This window comes from Rhinolophus hipposideros (genome assembly GCF_964194185.1).
Source record: "Rhinolophus hipposideros genome assembly, chromosome: 1".
Classification (NCBI taxonomy): Eukaryota; Metazoa; Chordata; class Mammalia; order Chiroptera; family Rhinolophidae; genus Rhinolophus; species Rhinolophus hipposideros.
Window position 1 is genome coordinate 108,167,995 of NC_138047.1, and position 22,425 is coordinate 108,190,419.

The following is a 22,425-nucleotide window of genomic DNA, read 5'->3' on the forward strand; positions in this document are numbered from 1 at the left end:
CATACACCAAAACAGAGCTACATAACCACCTGCGAGCACTCAGCACCTGGTTCTGCAGAGAGGAGGACAGGCCGTCTGGGTCCCAGGAAACCCCTGCCCTGTCCCACTCGTGTAGGGAGGCCGTGGGCGAGACTCCTGGCTGCTTCCCAGGGCATATGGGGTCCTGTCTCCTTTCTCTGTCCCCCTGGGAGAACCATGTGGGCCGCTGTCAGTAGAGGAGATGCTGGGAGGACAAGACACGAGAGCAGCACTAACTGGCAGTCTCTGCCCGGCTCACCAAGCTTGGCACTGCCGGTCTCAACGAGAACACGGACTGCCACCTGCAGACACTGCCAGTGCCCACCACCTACATTCAGCAGTGGTAACACCGCCACCAAGCAGAGGACCAGATGGACAGTTCCAGGGACACTGCCCAGCCCGGAGGCCCTGGCAGTGCGGTTCAGAAAGGCAGGGCATGTAAACGGCTGGTGCAACCTGTGGGGCAGCCCAGCGCCGATGCCTTTGGAAATGGCTCCCATACACAGCTCTGAACACACGGCCGCAGCCCCCGTGCCCGGGGGAGCAGAGCTCCGTGGGCACACATGCTGGGCCTGGTGCTGGACGTCGTGGCCACTTCTGAGCCCCTCCTCAGCTAAGGAACCCCTGACAGGTGACTTGAAGCAGTCTGACTCTCCCAGACCGCGTTATCTCGTGCTCAGAGCGCCCTCAGCAGGAACTGGAAGCATTTTCCGAATACGGCCTGGGATAACACGTTGGGACCCAGAATGAGTCGGACGGGTCTGCTCCTAAGAACGAGGAGGGGCGGGCAGACAAGACCACGTGTGTGAGGGACCTACAAGTGGATGACGGTTCCCGAGTCAAAAGGCCACACTGCTCCCCCTCCTGCGGCCGTGGTCCCCTGTCACTATTTTCAGGAATCTGGTCTCCCCCCCACCCCATCCAATCCCATTCTTTTAGCAAGACTCCTCCTGGCTGCTTCCTCCGTGTTGCCTGCATGTTCCCCTGTGAGTGTGGGCCGGTCGTGACAAAGCGGCAGGAGCTGGAGTGCCCGGGCCTCTGGATGGGGTGGGCACAGCCAGTGAGGGCAGCCCTTCCGGAGGCTTCACTTGCATAACTGTAAGTCTGCTTTCTGCGACAGTAAAGAACCAAATAACTGAAATACTTGTACGGCACTTCTCATCTGCAAATCATTAGGGGATTTCATTGGGCAGCTTAGTTCTAAATCTCTCAGTAAAAACACAGTCCCCTGTAGATGAGCACAACAGTTGCAAACCAAGAACACCTGGTGAATGCTGAGGAAAGTCGCAGAATGACGCCCAACAAGCCTTCTTTTCTCCAAACTGACCACCCCACAGTCTTCAGTCCAACACGTCTACTGTGAAGGACCAATTCTCCAGGGGTGGGTCACCAGGGACCGTCCCGTGAACACATCAAGTGTAGCCTGCGGTTAACATTCGCTTTCTTATCTAACACCAGACCCCCCTTGCAGAAAACAACATATTTCTAGCCAATTTGGAATGGACTCCCGCGCTGCCAGAGACAAAAGTCATGACAGCAAAAGCAGGCCCCAGAGGCAGTGAAGGGAGGACGTCTGGCCTCCACATTTGTCAGAACAAATTAAATTCACCTGGGTGAATTACTGCCATTGTACCGAGGATGGTATTTCCATATGACACACGTCAGTCACTGCCATCAAGATAAACGATACTGCTTTGACGAACTACAAGCAGCTTTTAGATTTTTCAGACAGTTGTAAGTTTAGCATCAAAAAGTGTTAGTGGCTGATCGCACCAGAGACCGGAAGATGCTATAGGACGGACCTAAGAGTCCCCACTGCCCTCAATGACTGATGGATAAGGCTGAGGGTGGGCGGCTGGAGAAGACGGCGCCTGGACAGAGTTCCAGGTCCGCTGCCCCAGGCTCTACGCCCCCAGTGAGAAACCACGTCAGGAGAAGCCAGGAGTCCTGCCCGCTCCTGAGACAGAGCAGAGCCGCTGGCTTTCCTGACACTAGATGGTAACCGCCTTCGGGAAGGTTCTGGTCCTTTGTGCCTTTGAAAAAAATGCCCGAAGGAGGGTCTGACTGTTGGAAGGACTGGAAGACATCCAGAAATGACATCTAATGGAAGGTGTAGAACTCCTTCGTCCCTCCCGCAAGAGCCTGAAGCTGAAGTGCCTGCGATGTGCCTGTGCCCCCCACATCAGTCTGCGCCCCCATCAGCCTGTGCCCATCAGCCTGCGCCCCTATCAGCCTGCGCCCCCATTAGCCTGCGCCCCTATCAGCCTGCGCCTCCATCCGCCTGTGCCCCCCCCCCCATCAGTTTTGGTGTACCCTGCCAGCACGAGGCGTGAGGCACTGACCTTGGCCTTCCGAAGTACGTGTCCCCGGCAGGGGGAGCTGCCGGCTGGCTGGCTCTTCTTTAGGACGGCCGCGCTGTTCACAGGCAGCGGGCCCTCGGCGTCACTGGTCTCACAGCTGGACATGGGCGAGTTCTCCACAGTCCGGTGCCTGAAGACTGGAGACTTAACACAGAGACAAGACCTGTGTGAGCTGTGCTTTCCAAGCCATCACTACTTCCCAGCAGGAAACAGTTCATTTTAAAGACAACAACGGGTTTTGGAAATAGGCAAAAATAATAATAATAAGGACCAGCATATACACATATACAGCGGTACCTCGGTTTTCGAACATAATCCGTCCCGGAAGGCCATTCGAGTTCTGAAACTTTTGAAAACAGCCGACAGCTTGGCCTCAGGATCTTGCACTCAGCAGAAACCCCGTGACATGTTCGACTTCTGAGGCGTGTTTGAAAACCGAAGCATTTACTTCTGGGTTTACAGCGTTCGTAAACCAAAATGTTCGTCAACGGAGACATTCGAAAACCGAGGTGCTACTGTACCTATAAATATAACTCTAAGTGCGACTTTCACACGTCCATTTTACAGACAGAAAGACCGAGTGAGGCTGCTGACGGGAGGTGGGGAAGGCGGGCTGCAAGCCACATCCCCGCATTCAATGCGGCCCCTCCAGCCCCATCACGCAGCCTCCAACGTGTCCCTGTGCACAGTGCTCTCTGATTTCCAAGATGACTTCTGTCCGCAGCCACCTGTGGCACGCAGGCCACAGAAACACGGGGCCCTCGACCAGCGGCAGCCCGGGCCCTGAGCTCCTGGCAGTGCCGCTGTGGCTGCGGCTCACTGAAGTGACCCAAGCGCAGACCCCACGGAGGGTTCTGGCAGCTCACAGCACAGTGAGCACACGCCCAAGGAAGACGTTTTCTGGAAGCCTGAAGTGAACAGCATGTCCTTTCCGGGGCCCAGACTCCCAGCCGTGGTCCTTCCAGGAGGGTCTTCTGGGGGAAGCCACAGCAATACCCACATCAGGGCTCCGAGGAAACAGCTGCTGTTGTTCCTGTGTGATGTGCCACGACCATCCCTGGCCAGGTCACACGGCACACTGCTTTGGGAGAACAGTGCTCCATGTGCCATGAGAACGTCATTTAGAACCCCCGTGGGGCTGCTGACCATGGGCCCCTAGCAGCCAGCTTCGCCCATGTCCTGGTTTCTTGGAAATGCTTTCAAAAGGCAGCTTTGGCCGAGAGGGCGTGGGGGATGGAGACATTAATACCATCTCTCCCTGCGACAGGCTCGGCAGCATGTGCCACTCCTCTGGGACGCGTCCCTCTAACAAGCTGCTAGTCCGAGGACATGGTCTGGGCAGGAAAGACGCCGAGCTGCGACGCCGGGCACATGATGGCAACCCAAGTCCAGGGAGAGGTCCTCAAAAGAGAGGAAACGGCAAGCCCGTGGTCTGAGTGCGAGCTCCAACGCAGGTCCTACAGCTTCAGAAAGACGTACCTGACTATCTGGGCCAAAGAGAAAAGGGGGCCAAGAGCGAGACTCTTGAGAGTCAGGAAAAGACCCAGGAAATGTGGGGTCACCGCACACACAGAAAGGTGCTAGTTCTGGAGGTCACCTTGATGAAAGCAGGTTCAGGGAGGAGCCAAGCCACAGCGAGTGAAGTGAGCCGGCTGAGCTGGACACCCTGAGTAAAGACCACCATTTCCAGTTTAATAGGAAAGAAAAGGTGTGGGCCACAGGACGGTAACTGGAGAGGAATGTGGGGCCAAGGCAGAATCCTTCTTTTAAGATGGAACAAACTAGAGGATCTAGAAATGCTTTGGAGGAAGTGAGGGGGGGAAGAGCTGAAGATACAGGAGAGAAGGTCAGACGGCACCTGTGGTCAGAGGTTGGGGTCTGAGGCGTAGCACGTCCCCTCTAAGGGGACCCAAAGGTGGCAATGCCAGCAGTTCCTCAGCCCACCCTCCAGGGAGGTCAAGAGGGCCACAGGGGCCACATGCTGCCCTGCCTCCAGCCCAACTCTGACAAGGGTGACCAGGGGCCTGCCCCATGTCGGGCAGGGCTCACAGCCTTACCACCACCTCCAGTTAGAAATGCCCTCCCTGTGCCCTCGGCCCCGTTTACGTGGAACACTTAGAAGTCTGCGTCGCCCTCAGGCCTTGGGCTCTAAGAGCACCCCGTTGCCTGCTGTCCTCTCCATAGCACTTATCAACATGTGACATAAATGTTTTACTGGGCTGTCTCCCCTCACTAGAATATAAGCTCTGTGAAAACAGCGATGCTCATCTATTAAGTTCACTGCTGGGCCCCGAGAGCAGTTCCTGGCACCCAGAGAAAGCAGGGTATATATATGCCCATAAGTTGTGGAATGAATGAATGAATGAGTGAATGAATGAATGAATGAGCTAACGTATCGGAATCGAGGAGCAAACACTTTCTTTGGCGAGGCACTGTGCCAAGAGCTTCACCATACACGATCCCGGCAGTAGGGAATACTACTGCCCGCATTTTACAGATGAAAACCGCAGCTGAGAGAAGTTGAGTCACCTCAAATACTGGCCTGTGTGATCCCAGAGCTGCTTCCCAAACACCCCACTCAGCTGTGGCTGAAAGAAGTGGCCCACGGTGGGTGTCGTGGTTTTGGTGATGGGAGCAAATGCCGTGCTGCTAGAAGAGCTCTGGCAAGAGGGGAGGCATCTCCGCAAGTGTGGGGAGAAGCTCACTGGAAGGGACCGGAAAACGGGGTTTGGAGGAGAAGGGAGACGTTTTGAGATGGTTTCTGTGGAGAGTGGGCAAATGAGGTGAACCAGGGGGTGTGGCGGGGCTGGTGGGCAGTGGTGAAGGGTGCCACACGCCCATGAATCCATACATCTTATCTTCCCCATGGAGCCGCCCCAGTGCTGTGGGGAGGGGCATTTTGCCGGTTTGGAAAGGACCGGAAGCGAGCCCTCGGGAAGGGGACGTGGGGGGTGGTGGTGGCCCGCAGCTGAGGAGGAAAGAGCTGGGTTCAGGCCCGCCTGTGTTAGCTGTCTGCTCTCGGGCGCGCTCCCTTTCCTTCTCTGGGCCTGCATTCCTCATTGTAAAATGGAAGCAGTAATGGCCGCCTCACCGGGTGGGAAGGGGTCCATGGAATACTCAGTGGAAAAGACAAATGAGCGAACGGTACATGATTATCATTAAGGTAAGGCGGTAATTCTCGCGTGACAAATAATTTCCATTTGTTCTCTTCGAATCGAAGAGGATACTGACTGCTTCGTTCATTGCCAGTTCCCCAGGGCCTGGCACAACTTAAGGACATGCTAGACGTTTTGTAAGAATCAGCTACACTGAACTCAAGTGTCTACCTCATGAAGCGGCATCAAATTAGGACATGATTCAAAAGGGACAAGCAGGACTGTACCTTTTACAACCAGATTTTGTAACGGGGAAGAAACAGACTTGGCGTCTCCGCCCCCTTGTTAAAAGTTCAGAGAAAGCATTAGAACACCTAACGTCAGTGAACTTAACACACAGGTGAGGAAGTTGTGTATCTGCCGTGCTGAGGCTAGGGGACGACCACGCAGGCATTTCCCGGGACGCCCGCGACCGCGCAGCCACTTCGGGGCACTGGCAGACGTTACCTGTGGACTGGAGGTCCCTGACCGCGGCTCGATGGCCAGCCCCAGGGTGATGCCGCCAGCCAGGGCTTTCCTCAGGCTCTCCTTGACCTCCGTCAGCTCCAGCTCCAGGTTGACGCGCGCTGTCTCCTTCTGCTTACACTCCTCCTCCAGGGTCTTCAACTTCTCCTCCAGGATCAGCTGGGTCTTCCTGCCTGAAAGCCCAGAGAAACGGTGTGGTCCAACCACAAAGGGTCACAGTACCAGCGGGCAGACGCTTGGTTCCCTGACAGGGGGCTCTGTAAGATTTCGGGGGTTGAGCTCCCCTGACTTGAGTCCTCCCTACAAAACTCAACTGTTCTTTAAAGGAACCAAGTCATTTTCTCACCAACTGCCTTGGCTGCAGCTGGGAGAATATGGACCAGGAAGCAGGAGACCCTGATTCTCACAAATTCCAGTTCTGGCCCTGTGCCCCAATACACTCATTTTAAAATGTGGAATTAAACTGTATGGCTTTCAAAGGCGTCACTGACTTGGAAAGTCTGAGTATTTTCCTGTCCTAATCCTTCTACCACATCCTCGTGAGTCACCTGCTCTGCCCCTGTGGTCACAATACAACACAGCCTGCCCCTCCACAGAACACGACACACGTTTCTTCAAGTTCACCTGCTCCATTTATTTTAGTTGACATGGTTCCAGTGGCACAGGAAGGCAGGTGCCGTACCCATTGGACAGACAAGAGAACTGATTCAAGGCAATGACCGACTGGTGCCCATGGCCCTGGTCTAGTGCTCGTGGCACGTGACCTTCTCAGTTTTCGAGGCCCAAAGCCGCTGGAATCTCTGCATCTTCACTATCCTACGCCTGGACAATTCCCTGACTTAGCTCTGACTCGCCCCAGGCGGCCTTGTGCTACATGTCTCATGCCGCCTCCTGCCACAGGTTAGCTCTGATCTGCTCAGCCAACAGCTGCCTCCCATTCTTTAAACTCCAAAAGCACTTCCTTTCCTAAAACTCCTTTCGGCACAAAGTCAGAAAAGGCTCAAATTCCGTGCGCCTGCGCGCCACCTCGTCCCTGCACGGTGACCACCTGAGAGTAGGCATTTCCCCTCCAGACCATCCCGTTCTCCACACCAGCCCGCCTGCCCTGCCCCTCCCGCTCCGAGCTCCCAGCATGGAAATCTAAAGAGTCAGTTCTGCCCCAGGGTCAGAACAATCTGGAGCCACGGAGCACGAACTTCCCCAGGGCCAGGAACTGCACACCTCGCTCCTGCCGGCGAGAATACGCCTGATGCAGACAGTACCTCACTCGCTTCCCCGTGACTGCCTGCCAGATGCTCAGCTCCTCTCCGGGGCTTCTTGCCACTGGCCTGGCCTCTTCCCCTCCTCCCTTCCAAGAACTCAGACATTGCCTCCTCTCAGCAGTCCCTTCTCAGGGAATAGAGGGCTCCTTCCACCATCCAGAGACCTCTACGTGGGCTTCTGAACAGGACCTGCCCTGTGGGCCGTCTTCCTGCTGAGAAACCCAACTGCCTCAGCGCACACAGTGCTCAGGCTCTAGGCCGTCCGCCCTGGAGGCCGGGACAGCTCCCCGGCACCTGCCAGCTTCAGCGGGCAGGGGGAGGGCCAGGCCTGGACCGCTGCCTGTTCCGTCATTCCATCACCTTGGCACCTGCCCTGAGCTCACCAGCAACGCTTCCCGACTCCAAGAAGCACTGCACGAATGACGGGGTCTTACTAAGACGAGAGCCGACTGAGCTACAGGCCCTGCAGGCAGGACAGAGGCCATCTAGACTCTGACACGAGTGGGCGCCTCTTACCGGCGTTCACTTCAATGGCGGCCCTCAGGTCTCGCCTCTCTTTCCGGAGCTGGGCCAGCCTGTTCCGCAGGCCTTCCTTCCTTCTCAGCAGCTCCTCTTCCTTGGTCTGTAGCCGCTTGGCGTCTGCTTCCACCCGGTTCTTGCCATACTTGTACTGATCAGCATCTTAAGGAAACAAAGCAGCAGTGGAAAATCAGGTTTAACGGAGAAGATATTAGGGGATTCACAAAGCCGACTCAATCAGCCAGCTTGGCAAAATGAACTCAAAACTAGTGCTTTCCACTGATTCAATAAGAGAAAGAACAGGACCAGCTTGAACAAAACAGAACAGTTGAAATGATCCGAGACTCTTTGAAACAAATTTTAAAAATGAAAATAGCAGTGGCGGCCGGTTAGCTCAGTTGGTTAGAGCCTGGCGCTCCTAACAACAAGGTTGCCGGTTCGATCCCCACGTGGGCCAGTGAGCTGCGCCCTCCACAACTCGACTGAAACAACTACTTGATTTGGAGCTGATGGGTCCTGGAAAACCACACTTAAATAAATAAAAGCTTTAAAAGGGGGGCGGGGGGCACGTTAAGCTCTTCAATTGAAAAAAACAAAAATAAAATGCTAGGAGATTCCTTTGATTCTCTTCTCTTGCAGGCAGGCAACTCAGGTCGACAGTGAACAACCTACACCCTGAAGAGAAAGGAGGCTATCAATATCCAGTCATCTCGGAGTTTGTCCGTATTTTGGAAAGCATGTCCATGACGCCGTCACATCTGACCCTGCGACTCCGCCATCTGCTTGTTCTGCTGACTTGATGGCAGCTACATCTGCCGCTCTGAGACGGCACCGGGGAGGACTGAGCATGTGACAAGTACCGGTGGGTGAACAGATGAACAAATGAGATAATGAAGAGGCAACAGAGGGTGGGGTCTGCACCCGACTGACTGTCGAGGTCTGAATCCCAGCTTGTCACCTGTCGCTGCATGACCTTGAACGAGGTACTTAATCTTTCTGTGCCTCAGTTGCTCGTCTGTGAAATGGGGATAACTCATAGGGTTGTTAAGAGGATTACGTTACTATTTATAAAGCACTCAGAACAAACATTAAATGAGCACTCCGTAAATGCTCATTAGATAAAATGAGGGATGAATGAAGAGGAACCCAGTCTGAGGGACACTGGCGGGATCTGGCCAACGTCACATCACTGCTGCACATGACATTCAAATCCTGCACCTGTGCGCTTTTCTCTAATTATGCAGGCCTTTGATAACAGTAATTTAGAAACGGCCTCTGTGAAAATACACTGCAGTAAGGCCGAGACTGGCCCAGGGCCACCGTTCTCGAAGCTTCCAGTGTCCCCCACTGCTTCTGGCAGTTAACCGCTCGGACCTTCACACACACAGCCTCTCCATATTCCACAACGTACCCAATTACTTATCTGCACATCTGACTGCCCTGCTAGACTAGAAACGACATTAGCAGGGGTAGGGAGTGGCGTACCAGTTAATGATGAAGGCAGTGGGCCAGGCAGGTGGCTATGATTCCAGGCAGGCAACTGCTTTCCCCAAGCCTCTGCTCCCCCCACTGTAAAGCACACGTGGTAAGACCTACCTTGTAGGTTTTAAAGAATTCGATGTATTACCCAAAAACCATCTCACAGAAGCAGCTGACACCTGGGACGTGGTGGCCACGCCCCGGCAGCGCTACTCACTGTCAGTGAGAACACAGGCCCCAACGACTTGGGCACAGAGGCAGTGGGAGCCGCTTCCAGCACTGCTCCCAACTGCCGAATGCATCAACTCCTGCAACACAAACCACAGGGATCGCAACAAAACACTGCACCGATGCGGGCAGCTGGAAGTCACCACTCCCCACTCATCTTTCCCTTCCTAAGAAACACAACACACACACAGACCGTAGAAAGGGACCACAGCCTGAGCTGCCCAAACCACCCAGCTGAAACCAAAGCACTGCTCTCTGGCTCAGGGGCAGGACACTTTGCAAAGGGCAACGTCGAAACTCTAGGCACTTATTTCTGAGCTACAACGCTCCCCCGACAAACCTCTATGCGTACGTAACCTATACATTTCCCCATCGTCTGGTTCCCATGCAATAAACCCCATCCAGTCTGCAATGTAACTGGCTGAATTCAGCAAAAACACAGATGCAATTATTTCTCTTTTGTCACCATTAGATGTCACTACAGTTAATAAAAATTCCCACCGGAAGGTCTCATAAAATAAAGGAATGAATAAATCATCTAGGGAACAAAATCAGCCCAGGTACTCACAGAATGGCATGGCCCTGGGCCTCGCACAGAAAGCACAAGTTATCCCTCGCCCCATGTGAACGACCCTAACATTGTAAGTGAATATAAGCACACCCGACTGCATTAGGAAATGAGGTCGCCAAAGAGATAAGGTCCCGATAAGTCAGCACATTACACAAATAATGATAAACAAGGATTTGGCCCAACTGGCTTCTGCCTGAAACGTGCGTTTGAGGAGAACCACCGCAGAGACAAGTTTACGTGAAGAACAGACCGGTTTCCCTGGGGCAGAAGCAGCCTATCCTGCTGAGGCTGGTCCTTGTGTAGGGCCAAGGACAAAGCCAGCCTCCCCACTCCCGTGTACTCTGCCCGTGACACTAAATCTCGGTGCACTTGGAGGTCAGCTAGTGTCGGGTGGTCAGAGGGCCGACTGGAAGCAGCTGGCTCGTGCTCATTCATTCACGCGCACACTGCTCCTCCAGCTGCAGAGCCAGAGGCAGAAAGCAGAGACACAACGTCCCACCGACCCTGTCACACTCACCAGCCCGACTCGCATCTCCCTGCCCGGAAACCTTCCCTGCCAGCCCAGACCACGGGAGCTGCTGAGCCTCGTAAGCGCCCGTGCTGCAGTGGGTCCATCTGCGTGTCCGCTGTGTGATTCTCTGCCAGACCCAAGCACCTACTCTGTCTTATCTTCGCAGCCCACCAACAAGCCGAGCGCTTTGCATGGGTACACGGCACCTGGCTGCCGAGTGAAGAGGCGCCCAGCATCACCAGGCTGAAGAAACACCATTATGTCTGATAAGTGTCGTCCTACTTTATCCACCTGCAGAAAAGGGAGGGTACCGAGTGCCCTTGGGTCGCTGCTCTTCTGCTCGCTGTCCCCTGCCAGCTTCGGGTAAAACCTGGTGCTCACTCTGGTTCTGTTATCCCCCCACTGTGAGCCCCGGGGAAGCCACAGAATCCCTCAGAGGCCATTTCCACGTGTGCACAGCGGGTGGACGACAACACCTACCCTTCAGAGGTGGCTCTGAGAATGAGGCAGGAGGACAGGCGACACCTGGCAATGCGGGACCAGGATCCTGCCTAACTCAGTATTTCTCCAGTGCTCTGGAGTCCGTTATTACCTGGGTCATTTCACCATAGAAATAAATCGCAGTAGCCACTCGTGTACAGCTAACACATGGAACCTGAGTTTAGAGCGTGTACATGACTCGACTGATGTCACTAAGTCCCCAACAGATTGGGGACATAAACCGGGGTCCCTGGGCCCCAAGTCCAGGGCCCTTGCAGCTGCACTGCCACCTGCACCTACCCTGTTTCCCCGAAAATGAGACCTAGCCAGACCATCAGCTCTAATGAGTCTTTTGGAGCAAAAATTAATATAAGACCCGGTATGTTGTGTTGTGTTGTGATATGACGTGACGTGACGTGATGTAGACCAGGTCTTAAACTAAAATAAGACTGGGTCCTCTACTAAAGTAAGACCGGGATTTTAAATTAATTTTTGCTCCAAAAGACGCATTAGAGGTGATGGTCCGGCTAGGTCTTATTTTTGGGGAAACACGGTACCGCTGCCTCACTTAAATGTGTTTAACCACTTCTACAGTTAACAAACCAGCTCTGCTTTTCCTTTCCTATACAACTCTCATAAAGGCAGGGGGAAGAATCGTCACCATTCTCCCACCCAGCAAATGAGGATGACGCTGCCGCAGTCCCATCAGGCCCACTGACCCCCCACACCCGGCATTGTCTCCCTGAGTGGGGCGATGGGAAGATGGCTCATCCAGCCCAACTCTGCAACCTGCAGCTACTACTAGAACACGACAGCAGGGATAACCTTACTTGACGGTGTGCGCTTCACGCCGGCTGCCGAATCCGCTTTCTTCTGCTGACTGCTCAGAGCCTTCCCTTTTCCTGTGACTCCACTGGACGCTACTGGGGGCTTTTTACCCTTCAACTGTTAAAATAAATATATGAGAAAATCAAAAACAAACAAACGATCAAAAAAGTTTTTTGTTTTCTTTCTGCAGTAAATTGTTTCAGTCTCTGACGCTAAGTAGCACGTAACCCAGACAGAAAACCATGCGGGTCATAGAAAACCGATCTGGTTCCCAAGCACTGCGTGCTGGGGTCTCCCCGACTGGCTAAGAGGTTCCAGGATGGAGGGACCCTAGGATGTCCTCAGTTGGAATGCAGTAAAAGTTATATGCTTCTGCTGGGAGATGACTACTGCTGGCCTGGACGCCGGCACAAGCAGTCGGGCACCGGGGGACTACGTGCCTGGGCTGAGATTGCTTCAGTCTGTTTCTGACAAACAGCATTTCTCTTCTGGAACGCTCTTTCGGGGAGCAGCATGACTGTGCAACCACACCCTGCTTCTAGCGCTTCTAAGCTGCCTGGCGCCCTAATGGGATCATAACTACTTTTGATTCATTGACAGCGTCTGAGGAAACAAGGCTCACGATTAGACACAGTTTGAACTAAATTTTGACCAACCACAGGTTTTTTAAAAAAATCCAGTAGTACCGCTACTTCTTGGATTGCTGCAGGCCAACAAATGCTGCACTTTGCTCAAGTGCGGGCGTGCGCCTTAGGGTGTGTGATGCTTTCGGCTGGAGGGTAAAGGCTAAGTCTAGGTTATGCTTTTCCATCACTCCACCTCCTCCTGCCATGGGCCCATGTTCGGGAGGCAGTGGAGCCTAGATTCAAATTCTGGCTCCAGCACCTAGGAGCTGCTGAGCGAGTCACTGACACTTTCGGAGCCTCCGTTTGCTCAGCAAACTATCAGACTTTCGACATAAGGACTCAAAAATACTAGAGGCCAATGGCTCCCACGCCTGACCACACAGGGGTCTGGGCCCCTCACACTCACCCAAGAGACTTTCCAGAGCTGGGATCTGAACAACTGTCATTAAAAACCAAAAACAAACAAAACCTTCCATGGGATTCTGATGAAACCGATCGGTTGGGAGAAGTTGCTATATGCCAGCATGATCTGAAATTCTAGAGTCTTCTGGGCATTCACCTTTTTTTTTTTTTTTTTAAGATTACCGCAAAACTAGAGGGAAAAGAAAAAAACCTAAAATGTGTCCATCTGCTTTGTGTGTGTAGAGCATTCTTACATATGACGTGTAGATCTCTATTCAATGTATAAAAAACTTCTTAGGTTGAAAATGCGTGAAAACAGAAATCAGTATTTATGCTGAAATGTTACAGCTTGCCATAAATGTGAGGTGTGGGACAAGCAACAGTTCAATATCAAGGTTGAATGATAAGTATATCATTCAATGATTCAATGACAATCCATAATCCTTATTACTTGGTTTTAGGGAGCACACTTTTATGCTCATTATGGAAAAATACCACAGTGCTCTGAACAATCCTATTTAATGTTTAAAGATCAAAGAGTACTTACTACCTGGAGTCCACCCTTCCTCCCTGACATGTAATGGAAACATTAAAAAAACCTGCAGCTCAAGAATCTTCTGAAAAGTCTCTGTCCTTTTTAGAATCTTTGCCTTTAGATGACATAATTCATAAAATTCACTGGGGAGTTTTCCAAGAATGGAAAGAGAGCCAGATGTAGGTAAAGAAACATGGTGCTTAAACCAAGAACCAGTTAGAAATATTTCATCAGTTCCTGGGTGGCCAAACGTTGATTGCACTTGCAAATTACTTTCTAGCTGGGGAGAAACAAATTATGCTTTACCCTTGATGGGTCTCCTTACTACAAGTTGGTATCATTGCAAAACTTTGGAGGAGGAACCTGACTGAAAGAGGCTTCTAGAACACGACAGAATGCGATGCTGTACCTGGGAGCCGAGCCCGAGAGACGCCCTCCCCACAGAAGAGGTGTTAGTGACAGACTGAGCGGAGGGCAGGCCACAGGAGGTGGGGTGTTTGTAATGGTTACAGGACAGTTTGTCAGTAGATAGCCTAGAAGCCTTCCTGTCAGCAGGCGGGTGGCGCGCAAAGATTTTCGGAGACGGCAAGTTATCGTACAGGACTGCGTTATCATAAAGCACCTCTTCTCCCAGGCCTCTGCTACAGGAAGCAGGAAAGCCATCTTCGGGTTCCCACTGTAATACACACAGCTTTGTCGTTAGTGTCTTGGCCACAGAAAGCACAGCAGATTTTAGCACAGTGAGACGTTATTAGCACCCCCAGACATGCGCACGTACCCCCAGCTGTTATCAATAAAACACAGACACACAAGTACTAAAGGTGAACTGATTCAGAAGAACTCTTCTACTTTAGGAAAATTTTCTTTCTACCTTAAGTCATGCCCAGAATCACTGGCTTGTGAAGTTTTTGGTCTGTTTTTTTAAAGCAGGAAAAAGAAGTGACTTGACATTTCTTTTCTTTAAAGGACCAGATTCCGGACGGAAGTCCTGATCCAGAAAGCAAAGCAACGTGACAGAAGGGAAGGGAAACCGGACGGGGTGCCCAGGGACCGAGCAACCGCGGCGAGAGCCCCGCGAAGTGCTTCATCTTGTTGTACAGTAATCATTATGGTCTAGACAGTCGTTTTAAGTGCATTCCAAATCTCGAACCCTATAATTCTCAGGGGGGTCCTATGAAGTAGGAGGAAACTGAGGCAGAGAGGTCACAGGGCTGGTGGAGGCGAGCTGGCCCGAACAGCTGTGCGCAGGGCACGCAGCACAGGACGCTGCATGGGCCTCGGGCCTGTGAGCCGTCCCCGCCTGCAGCACCGGGGACTGGGCGTCATGGGGCTGTCAGCCTGCACTGCGTCCCATGCGTGGTTATGGCTGATTACAGTGCCGTAACCAGAACACAGTCTGTAAAAAGAAAGAAATGAGGTCATCACAGAAAATAGGATGTCTCCGAGTATAATTGATACACTGGCATTATTTTAGTGGAAAACCTCCTTATAAAGGACTGAAATAGCCACAAGCCACGTTAGGACACAGACATTAAATTACACATTCAAAACCCCAAACTAACAACCGCAACCAGATCTTTTTAAGTTTTAAAGGTCTCTATAAATTGCTTTGCGTTTACAAAAAAGAAAAAGAAAAATTAATTCATATATTATGCTCATTTTCCCCTATTTTTATATCCTTCCTGCAGAGCTTCTTTCTGCCAGACTGTAATTACAGGCTTTTACTATAAAAATAGAAAAAGCATTAAGATTTCCTAGTAGGAGGGTTCTTCTTTCTTTGCAATCACTTCAGTGTGTCTTTTTTTGTGATGCTGGGGACCCAACTACAATCTAAAAATAACGGAACATGCAGATAAACTCGGATGTGAGAGTTTCATAATGACCACTGAGCATATATTTGTCCAGGGTTAAAATGGTCCAGACGAGACTATCATTTTCTTAAAATACCAGGGGATTAAATCACATGGAAGATTCAGAAACTGCATAGAAGTTTCTAGATCAAAAGTGTGTGTGTGCTTGCACGTGTGCGGGCCAAGATCCTTTTTGAGACTCACTTTCATCTTGCTTTGGGCCTCGGCGGGGGGCGGTGAGAGGGTAAGGTCAGTGAACTTGAAACACTGCTAAGATGTCAGGTTTGGGGTTAGAAGGGTGAACTTCATGGAACAGAGAAATGCAGCCCTCCTAACGAGAGACGGGTGGCCTGGTGGCAGGGTCTGGCGTGTGGGAAAGTGGTGTGAGGAAGGTCTGCGCCTCCAGAGCCTTCACCAGCCAGGGGCCCCGAAGCTGTGCACGACACTATGTCCTAGACACCAGAATGCCCGGCCGGCAGTACACCCACAGGACACAATTCCCAAACGCAGCCCTCTGGGAACAGCACGTTTCGATTTCCAAAAGATCCAGCTGTGAGTGAGCCGGGCACGGCCGGCACCCACGCAATGATCAGAGCGGGCTGGGACAGCGGAACCAGCTGAGTATCTGTGTAGCCCCTGGTCCTCCAAACCTGAGGCTCAGCCTCATACTTCCATGAGGAAACCCTCTGAGGATGAGAAAGGGTCTCTGGGAGGGAGAGTCCCAGACAGGTGTGGGTGTCAGCTTTCCAAGTAAGCTCGTCTGAGATCCAAGGCTCCGGGAAGCTGACCGCTGCCTGGATGACAGCGGGGCAAGCTCAGGGCTGAGGCTCTCGGTCACAAGGAGCGGGGGGCTGCACATAGCGAACGGGGACCAAGAGAGCCAGGGCCACCTGGAAAATGGCGCAGTGTGTGGCACAGACACAGCGCCCCGACTGAGACCCCTGCTTGTAAGGGTCACCGCGGGGCTTTTCCTAAGAGGGTGGGCTCACACGAGCCTCTCCACAGGGGTGCAGGGCTGTGGTGCACTGGGCACCAGGAGGCCCCCAAACTCTGGAGGCCCCGTGGCAAAGATGGTGGTGGGAATGGGGGGCAAGGAGGGGACTGACTGGCCCTAATGCTTCCTTGTTGTGGAACAGGACGCGACTCCCCTCCCTGCCCTTGACCACCCCAGACTCAGGCAGGACTCAGTTGGATGGACGCTGCAGCCAGGCTGGAATTTCACAGTGGCTCTGCTCACACCTTAAGGCCCATGCCAACCATGAACCTGACCGGCCTTCACCTGCACTCGAAAAGGTGCCTAGGGCCCAGGTCCCGGGCAGCTCTCCTCCCACCGACTCTTTTCTGTCCCACTAGCCTGGGAGGCCGCCTAGGGCTGTACCTCATCGATTTTGTTCCAGTCCCTAGCAGTCCCAACAGAGTCTGGACACTAGCAGCCTCGGAAAATAAGGAAGGAGGGGGAGTAAGGAGGGCAGAGAGGAGGGAGAGGACGGGAGGAAGAAGGGGAGGAGGGCAGGGGGAAGGCTGTGATGCAGAGACATCCTTGTTGAGAGTCAAAGAGCCTTGGACAGTCTGTCCCCCCGCCCGCCCCCGCCCCACACACAGGCGGGCCCAATGGCGGGAGGGGTCTGACAGAGAAGGCCCACGGCACGTACCCTGACTTCCAGTTTGCTTACAGTTCTGAGCTCTAGGAGCCTCTGCCCTCAGGAAGGCAATGGTCTCCTGGTTCCTGCCTGGGCAGGTGTGAATTTCATGATGATGGATAACAGGGAGCTGAGAGGTGACATCCATCAAAATACTAAGGATAGAATGGGGAAGCAAAACAGTAGAAAAAAATCCAAAATACCTCCAAAGCTTAAAAACTCACAGTGAACAAACTCTATGCCCACCTTTGAAACATCCTAACACAGACAGGCCAATTCAAATCTACCCAGAACTGCGGGACAAGTGACAGGATGGTTTTCGTGAGCCTTTCCCAGGACTGTGGACTCTGAAGGCCTGACCTCTGATTACCTGGACGACGAACCCAGAGAAGATGCTCAATAAATGGCTGTGAGCTGAGCAATGTGGAGACATCGTGAAACAAACGTTTACTGATGAGTTCTGCTAATTTATTCCTAAGACACAAACTGAGAACAAATCAAAACTCTGAAGGCCAAACAGACCCCCTGGAGGCCACGTCAGTACAAGAAGTGCATGGTTTAAAAGTGGGTATATGCCCGGCACAAGGAGGCGGCAGGCTTCCCAGTTCTCCAAGTGTACTCTGAAGGAGGCTGTCCTGGGTTTGGAGTGTGGGCGACACCCATGGCAACTCTTGCTTTCTGATGGCGATCACTCAGCGTTTCTCTCACCCAGGGAAACGGCGATTCATTGATAACTCACACCGTATTCCATTTTGAACCATCTGAGGTATAGACGCTAACGTGTTACCCTTCAGTCAAAATGTGGGGACGTGCCAACTCTTTAATTAATGACCGTGATACTGAATGACGAATTGCCTAGTGGTGCCAAATCCCCTCCTTGCTCACACGCAGACTGCGATGAACAGCTGCTCAAAACAAAGGACAGGAGAGATGGGATGGATTTTTATCTTGCTCACAGCATGAAAAAGAGCCTCATCTCATGTGGGCTGAAAGCAGGGGGACTAAATGACAGAGACTTTCAGACACTCTTCTTGCCTTCTAACAGCCCCCATGCCCTCTGGGAGCGTGGCGCACTCACCGAGCCGTTTATACAGGGGACGTCGTCGTAATGCAGTGCTGTCCCGCTGGGGTGGGCGTAGCCGTTGGAGGTACCCCCTAGATACGGGTTTGTAGATATGACTCGCCGGTTCATGAAGCTGAAAGACAGGACATGAATAAAACGCTCCAGTCAACTGACAAATCTTCCATGAGTTCTAACCCGATGCTCAGGGCTGCGTCCGAGGCTGTGGGGGTCGAGAGGAAGTACCAGTAGCTGGTACTTAGGGCCACACTCCCCACCTATAAGGTAGGACACCACCACTCGGCAGGATGCTGATAAGGCCTGGTGACAATGCAGGCTGGATACATAAAGCAATGCTTGGCACATAACTGGCATTCAATAAACAGCAACCGGTTTCATTCTCAGCAGTCTAAGCAGGGGCCACCCCTGCTCACTGCCTGTTTTTATAAATAAAGTTTTATTGGAACACAGCCTTGACCTTTCGTTTACGCACTGTCTGTGGCTGCTTTCAAGACGTTTATATGTCTCTTTCGTGACCCTGTTATCAAGGTCAGAGAGCACACGGGCTGCAAAACTGAAATATTTACTGTGTATATTTTCTGGGGAAGTCTGTGGGCCCCTAGCTCTTTAGAGTGTTTATTCCACAGCATTTCTCGAGTTCTCAGTGTTCATTTAGCAACACCTCAGGACAGCTCACCTTTCCTTCCGCCTTCCACTCCCTGAATGTTGGACAGCCCTGACAGTGGACAGTGTGACCCCTCAGGAGGCAAGCCAGACACGTCACCCCTCTGCTCAAAACCTCCGGGGCCCTCTGAAGTGGATGCTCGGAGAACATGCAAGGCACTGCTGTGGCGTGCGAGGCCCTGGGGGCCCGTCTCTGCAGCCTATCCCCAGCCCGTCCCCAGCCAGGCTCCCGGTGGCTCTGTCACCACAGCCTTGCCCCTCTGCCTGCCTGGGAGCTAGCTCCTCCCGGAGCCCCTCCCTTGTTCAGCCTCTGTGGGCGCCCCCCCTGAGCGCCCCTCCCACCTCAGCACCCCTATCCTTCCGGCTCTTCTTCCTATTACTACTCACCACTGAGCACAGCATCACCACTCACCATCTGCTTTCCCCACCAGAACACTGGCTGCAGGAGAACAGGCCCGGGTCAGTTCTGCCCGCTGCCCTGGGTCAGGTCAGTGTTTGGGACAATGGACAATGGCTGGCCCCCAAAGGAGCCCAACAAATACGTGCCGAGGGAATGAACGCCTGAGTGGGTCACTCGTGAATTTAGGTGTTGTACGTAAAAAAACTGAATGCTCAGGGAAGAAATAAGCTTCTCCCAACTGGGTGAACTATACTAGTCTGGAATTTTTTTAAAAATCACTTTTTTTTCCAAATTTTATTTCCTCATGGGATCTTACCTCCTATGGTAACTAGGTGAATAAAAAAGAGAGTAAGTGAAAAAAGTGAGGGCGGTAGCAGAGACTGAAAACTGCCTCTGTCATACTCGTAAGAGGTCTTGCAACAAAGCTGAACTGATTTCCGATTGAGAAGGGAGCGAGAGGAAGCGGGTTTTAAGGATGGGTCTCCGCACTCCTGTGGGTCGGCGGCCCAGCGGTTTTGGGGGCGCAGCGACTGCCCTCTGCTGGCGGAAGCCGCTATGCACGCCCACAGCGCCTTAAGCGCATTCATTTACAAAAGAACTCCTCATGCTCTTTTCTTATTAAAAAATGTATACGATTATTCTATATTTAAAATGCGTAAAAGTATGTAGGAAAAGAAAAAATAGAAGGAAAGAAAAATTTAAACATTTAACAGTTCTGTAATAGCAGGAGATTTTTGATTTGTTTATAAATATGTATTTAAGGTTTTCTAACTTGAATGTCTCACCTGAGGGTACTTTGGGGTAAGACCATGTACATGTTTTGTTAGCGAGAGGCAGTAATGGAATGAAGGAAAACCCCGCCGTGGCCACTCCCGCCCATGCCCAGCGCCCACCCCTGGTCGCACGGCTACGAGCTTGTTATGAGTCTCTCGCCCGCGGGCACACGGAGCTCCTCACAGCAGGGACTGCCTTGGGCTTGCTTTGTGCCTCCAGCTGCCGGCCTCATGCCTGGCATTCACGCTGCTACACAGATGCCAGGAAGGAGTGGGGACCACGAGTGGGCAGGACCGAAGCTTACCTGCATGGAAGAGACACCAGCAGGGTGCTTCTGACTCAGGCTCAGAAGAGCGAGAGGTCAGACACACAGGACATCCTGGTGGGCAGAGACCGTAGCCGCATCTAGTCTACCCTGTCCTACAGACAGGGACGTGGGCCCCAAACCGTGTCCGGGACCTACAGTGAGTGGGGCCAAGACTAGGTCCCTCCCTTCTGCCTAGTGCTCCTTCTACAACAGGACCCTCAGCCAAATGGAAAAGCAGAAATAGGAGACCGCATGCCCCTTGTTAAACCCAAATCATAAGTCAGTCACTCATAGGAAATAGTCGTGTATTGTCATTCAAATACACATCAAGTTCGCGCTCATAACCACTGTACATGCACAGTTCAGCGGCACTAAGTGCCTTCACGCTGTTGTGCCACCGTCTTCGCCATCCATTTAGAACTTTATCTTCCCAAACCGAAACTCGGACCCCATGAAACACCACTCCCCATGCCCCAGCCCCTGGCAACCTCCATTCTACTTTCTGAGCTATGACGGCCTCCTCCAGTGCCTCCGAGAAGTGGAATCATACAGTGTTCATCTTCTTGTGACTGGCTGATTTCACTGAGCATAATGTCCTCAAGGCTCATCCGTGTGTTATGGAAATACATTTTTACATAATCTCCCAGGAATTCAGATAAGGTGACTCGGGAGAGCAGCTTCCTATCAGTTTGTCTATTCCCCGCTCTTTGTTCATTCGGAGTCATTGCTTTTTATCATCAGCAGCAGCACAGCTTTCTCACGGGTCTCCAACCCAGCACGGTTCTAGAGGAGTTTCAGGAGAAAAATTCGGAACGTTTCCCTTGCATCACATAGTCTATATATCTCAGTTAAAAATGGGCCTCGGGAAAATATGTTTCAACAGTTTACCATTATTAATATTCCTAAATATACCACTTTTCCTGGGGGAACTTAAATGACTATTTTTTCTTTTAATGTCTTCTTCCGAAAATATATCATTGCTCTTTCTCTCTCAGACATAGCCAATGCACAGAGACTTTCCCTAATAACCTTGAAAAGATTCATAGCTGCCAATTTGCATAAAAGCAAAAAAGGAATTTAATCTTAGAATATTTATTACACTGGCAAGCGACCATATTTTATGTTTTGAACACTTTCCTTGTTAAATCTCTTCCTAAGTTTTACAAGAATGTTTAGCTAGAAAACTGAAACATGAAAATGAACTTTATTGCTCACTGACATCTATAAAGATTTTAATGAGGTAGTAAAGATTCTTGCAGCCATATACTCATTACATGCATATTTTTAATATATAATTTTTCAATATTGCAATCCTCATTCCTTTCTCAGAAATGCGACCTTCCCACATTGGGTTTAGATTAATATTCCACTCCTTTAGAAAGGAGAAGCCAGCCATGTTTAGGGAAACTGCTTTCATGCAGGGCTTCTCTTCAGTGGGGTTATCCGTTTGCTGATTATGGTTGGAGATACAGGTGGACTTTGGAGAGGCTTTTGGAAACCTCATAACTTCCAAATACCCAGTGAACAACCATAAATTCTTTTCTTTTCTGTCACTCTGGACATGTAGATTTTGCAAAGTCTGATTTATGGATATCATATTTCTTAAAAGCCACTTTAAATGTGCTTTATTTAATGAATGATAACTTACCTGCATTTTGCTGATTAAAGTTATTATGGAAAAATAATGAACATACATAGAACACTCAGTACTGAACTATGTCATCCTGATTTTCACACAAAAGAACAGCAGTCAGAAGAGGTGGCTTGTACTTTAGAAAACCACTCACATCACTGGGGCTTTGCTGGCCCCGTTGTCCCAGACTCATTCATTCTGCCAAGGCTATGACCCCGAACTGGGCTGATACGGGCCAAAGGAATCTTACTTACTTCGCTCCAGTATCCCCTGGCCGAGCACTAAATACGTGTTCGTTCGACAACTTTCAGAGGAAAAGCAGTCATTTAGTGCTTCGTCAAGGACCCTTTCGGGGAGCCCAGCATTTTCTTCCACTGCAAGTGTGTGGCGGTGAAGAACACGATTCCATCATGTGTGGTACGAGTGTGCCCAGTTACCCACCACTGCCTTTGCACCACTGATGCAAGGCACATCAGTGAAGAAGGCAATTTCTTAGTATTATTAGGAAAATAGTTTTGACCTCTTGGACCGCGTCTGTGGACCATACTTTGAGAACTGCAGCTATAATTATCTTTGCCATAAAATTGTATTAAAAATAAATCATCATTCAAAAGAATGAGTTTGTATGCAACAGCTGG

At 51.5% G+C, this 22,425-nt stretch overlaps 1 protein-coding gene across 7 annotated transcripts in view; it reads right to left on the reverse strand.

Annotated features, from left to right (window-relative positions):
- The window catches only part of AFAP1 (actin filament associated protein 1), a 124,689-nt gene that overhangs the window by 5,046 nt on the left and 97,218 nt on the right, over positions 1-22,425 (reverse strand). For 4 of the 7 annotated variants that reach the window (XM_081058634.1, XM_081058635.1, XM_081058633.1 and 1 more), the window contains 6 exons: positions 18,008-18,125; positions 13,849-14,115; positions 11,879-11,993; positions 7,777-7,941; positions 5,981-6,171; positions 2,361-2,522 (listed from right to left, as the gene is read on the reverse strand). In XM_081058634.1, the coding sequence (XP_080914760.1) occupies positions 2,361-2,522; positions 5,981-6,171; positions 7,777-7,941; positions 11,879-11,993; positions 13,849-14,115; positions 18,008-18,125 (1,018 nt within the window). The remainder of the gene's footprint in view (positions 1-2,360; positions 2,523-5,980; positions 6,172-7,776; positions 7,942-11,878; positions 11,994-13,848; positions 14,116-18,007; positions 18,126-22,425) is intronic. The other 3 variants (XM_081058637.1, XM_081058638.1, XM_081058639.1) reach the window with 1 other exon arrangement.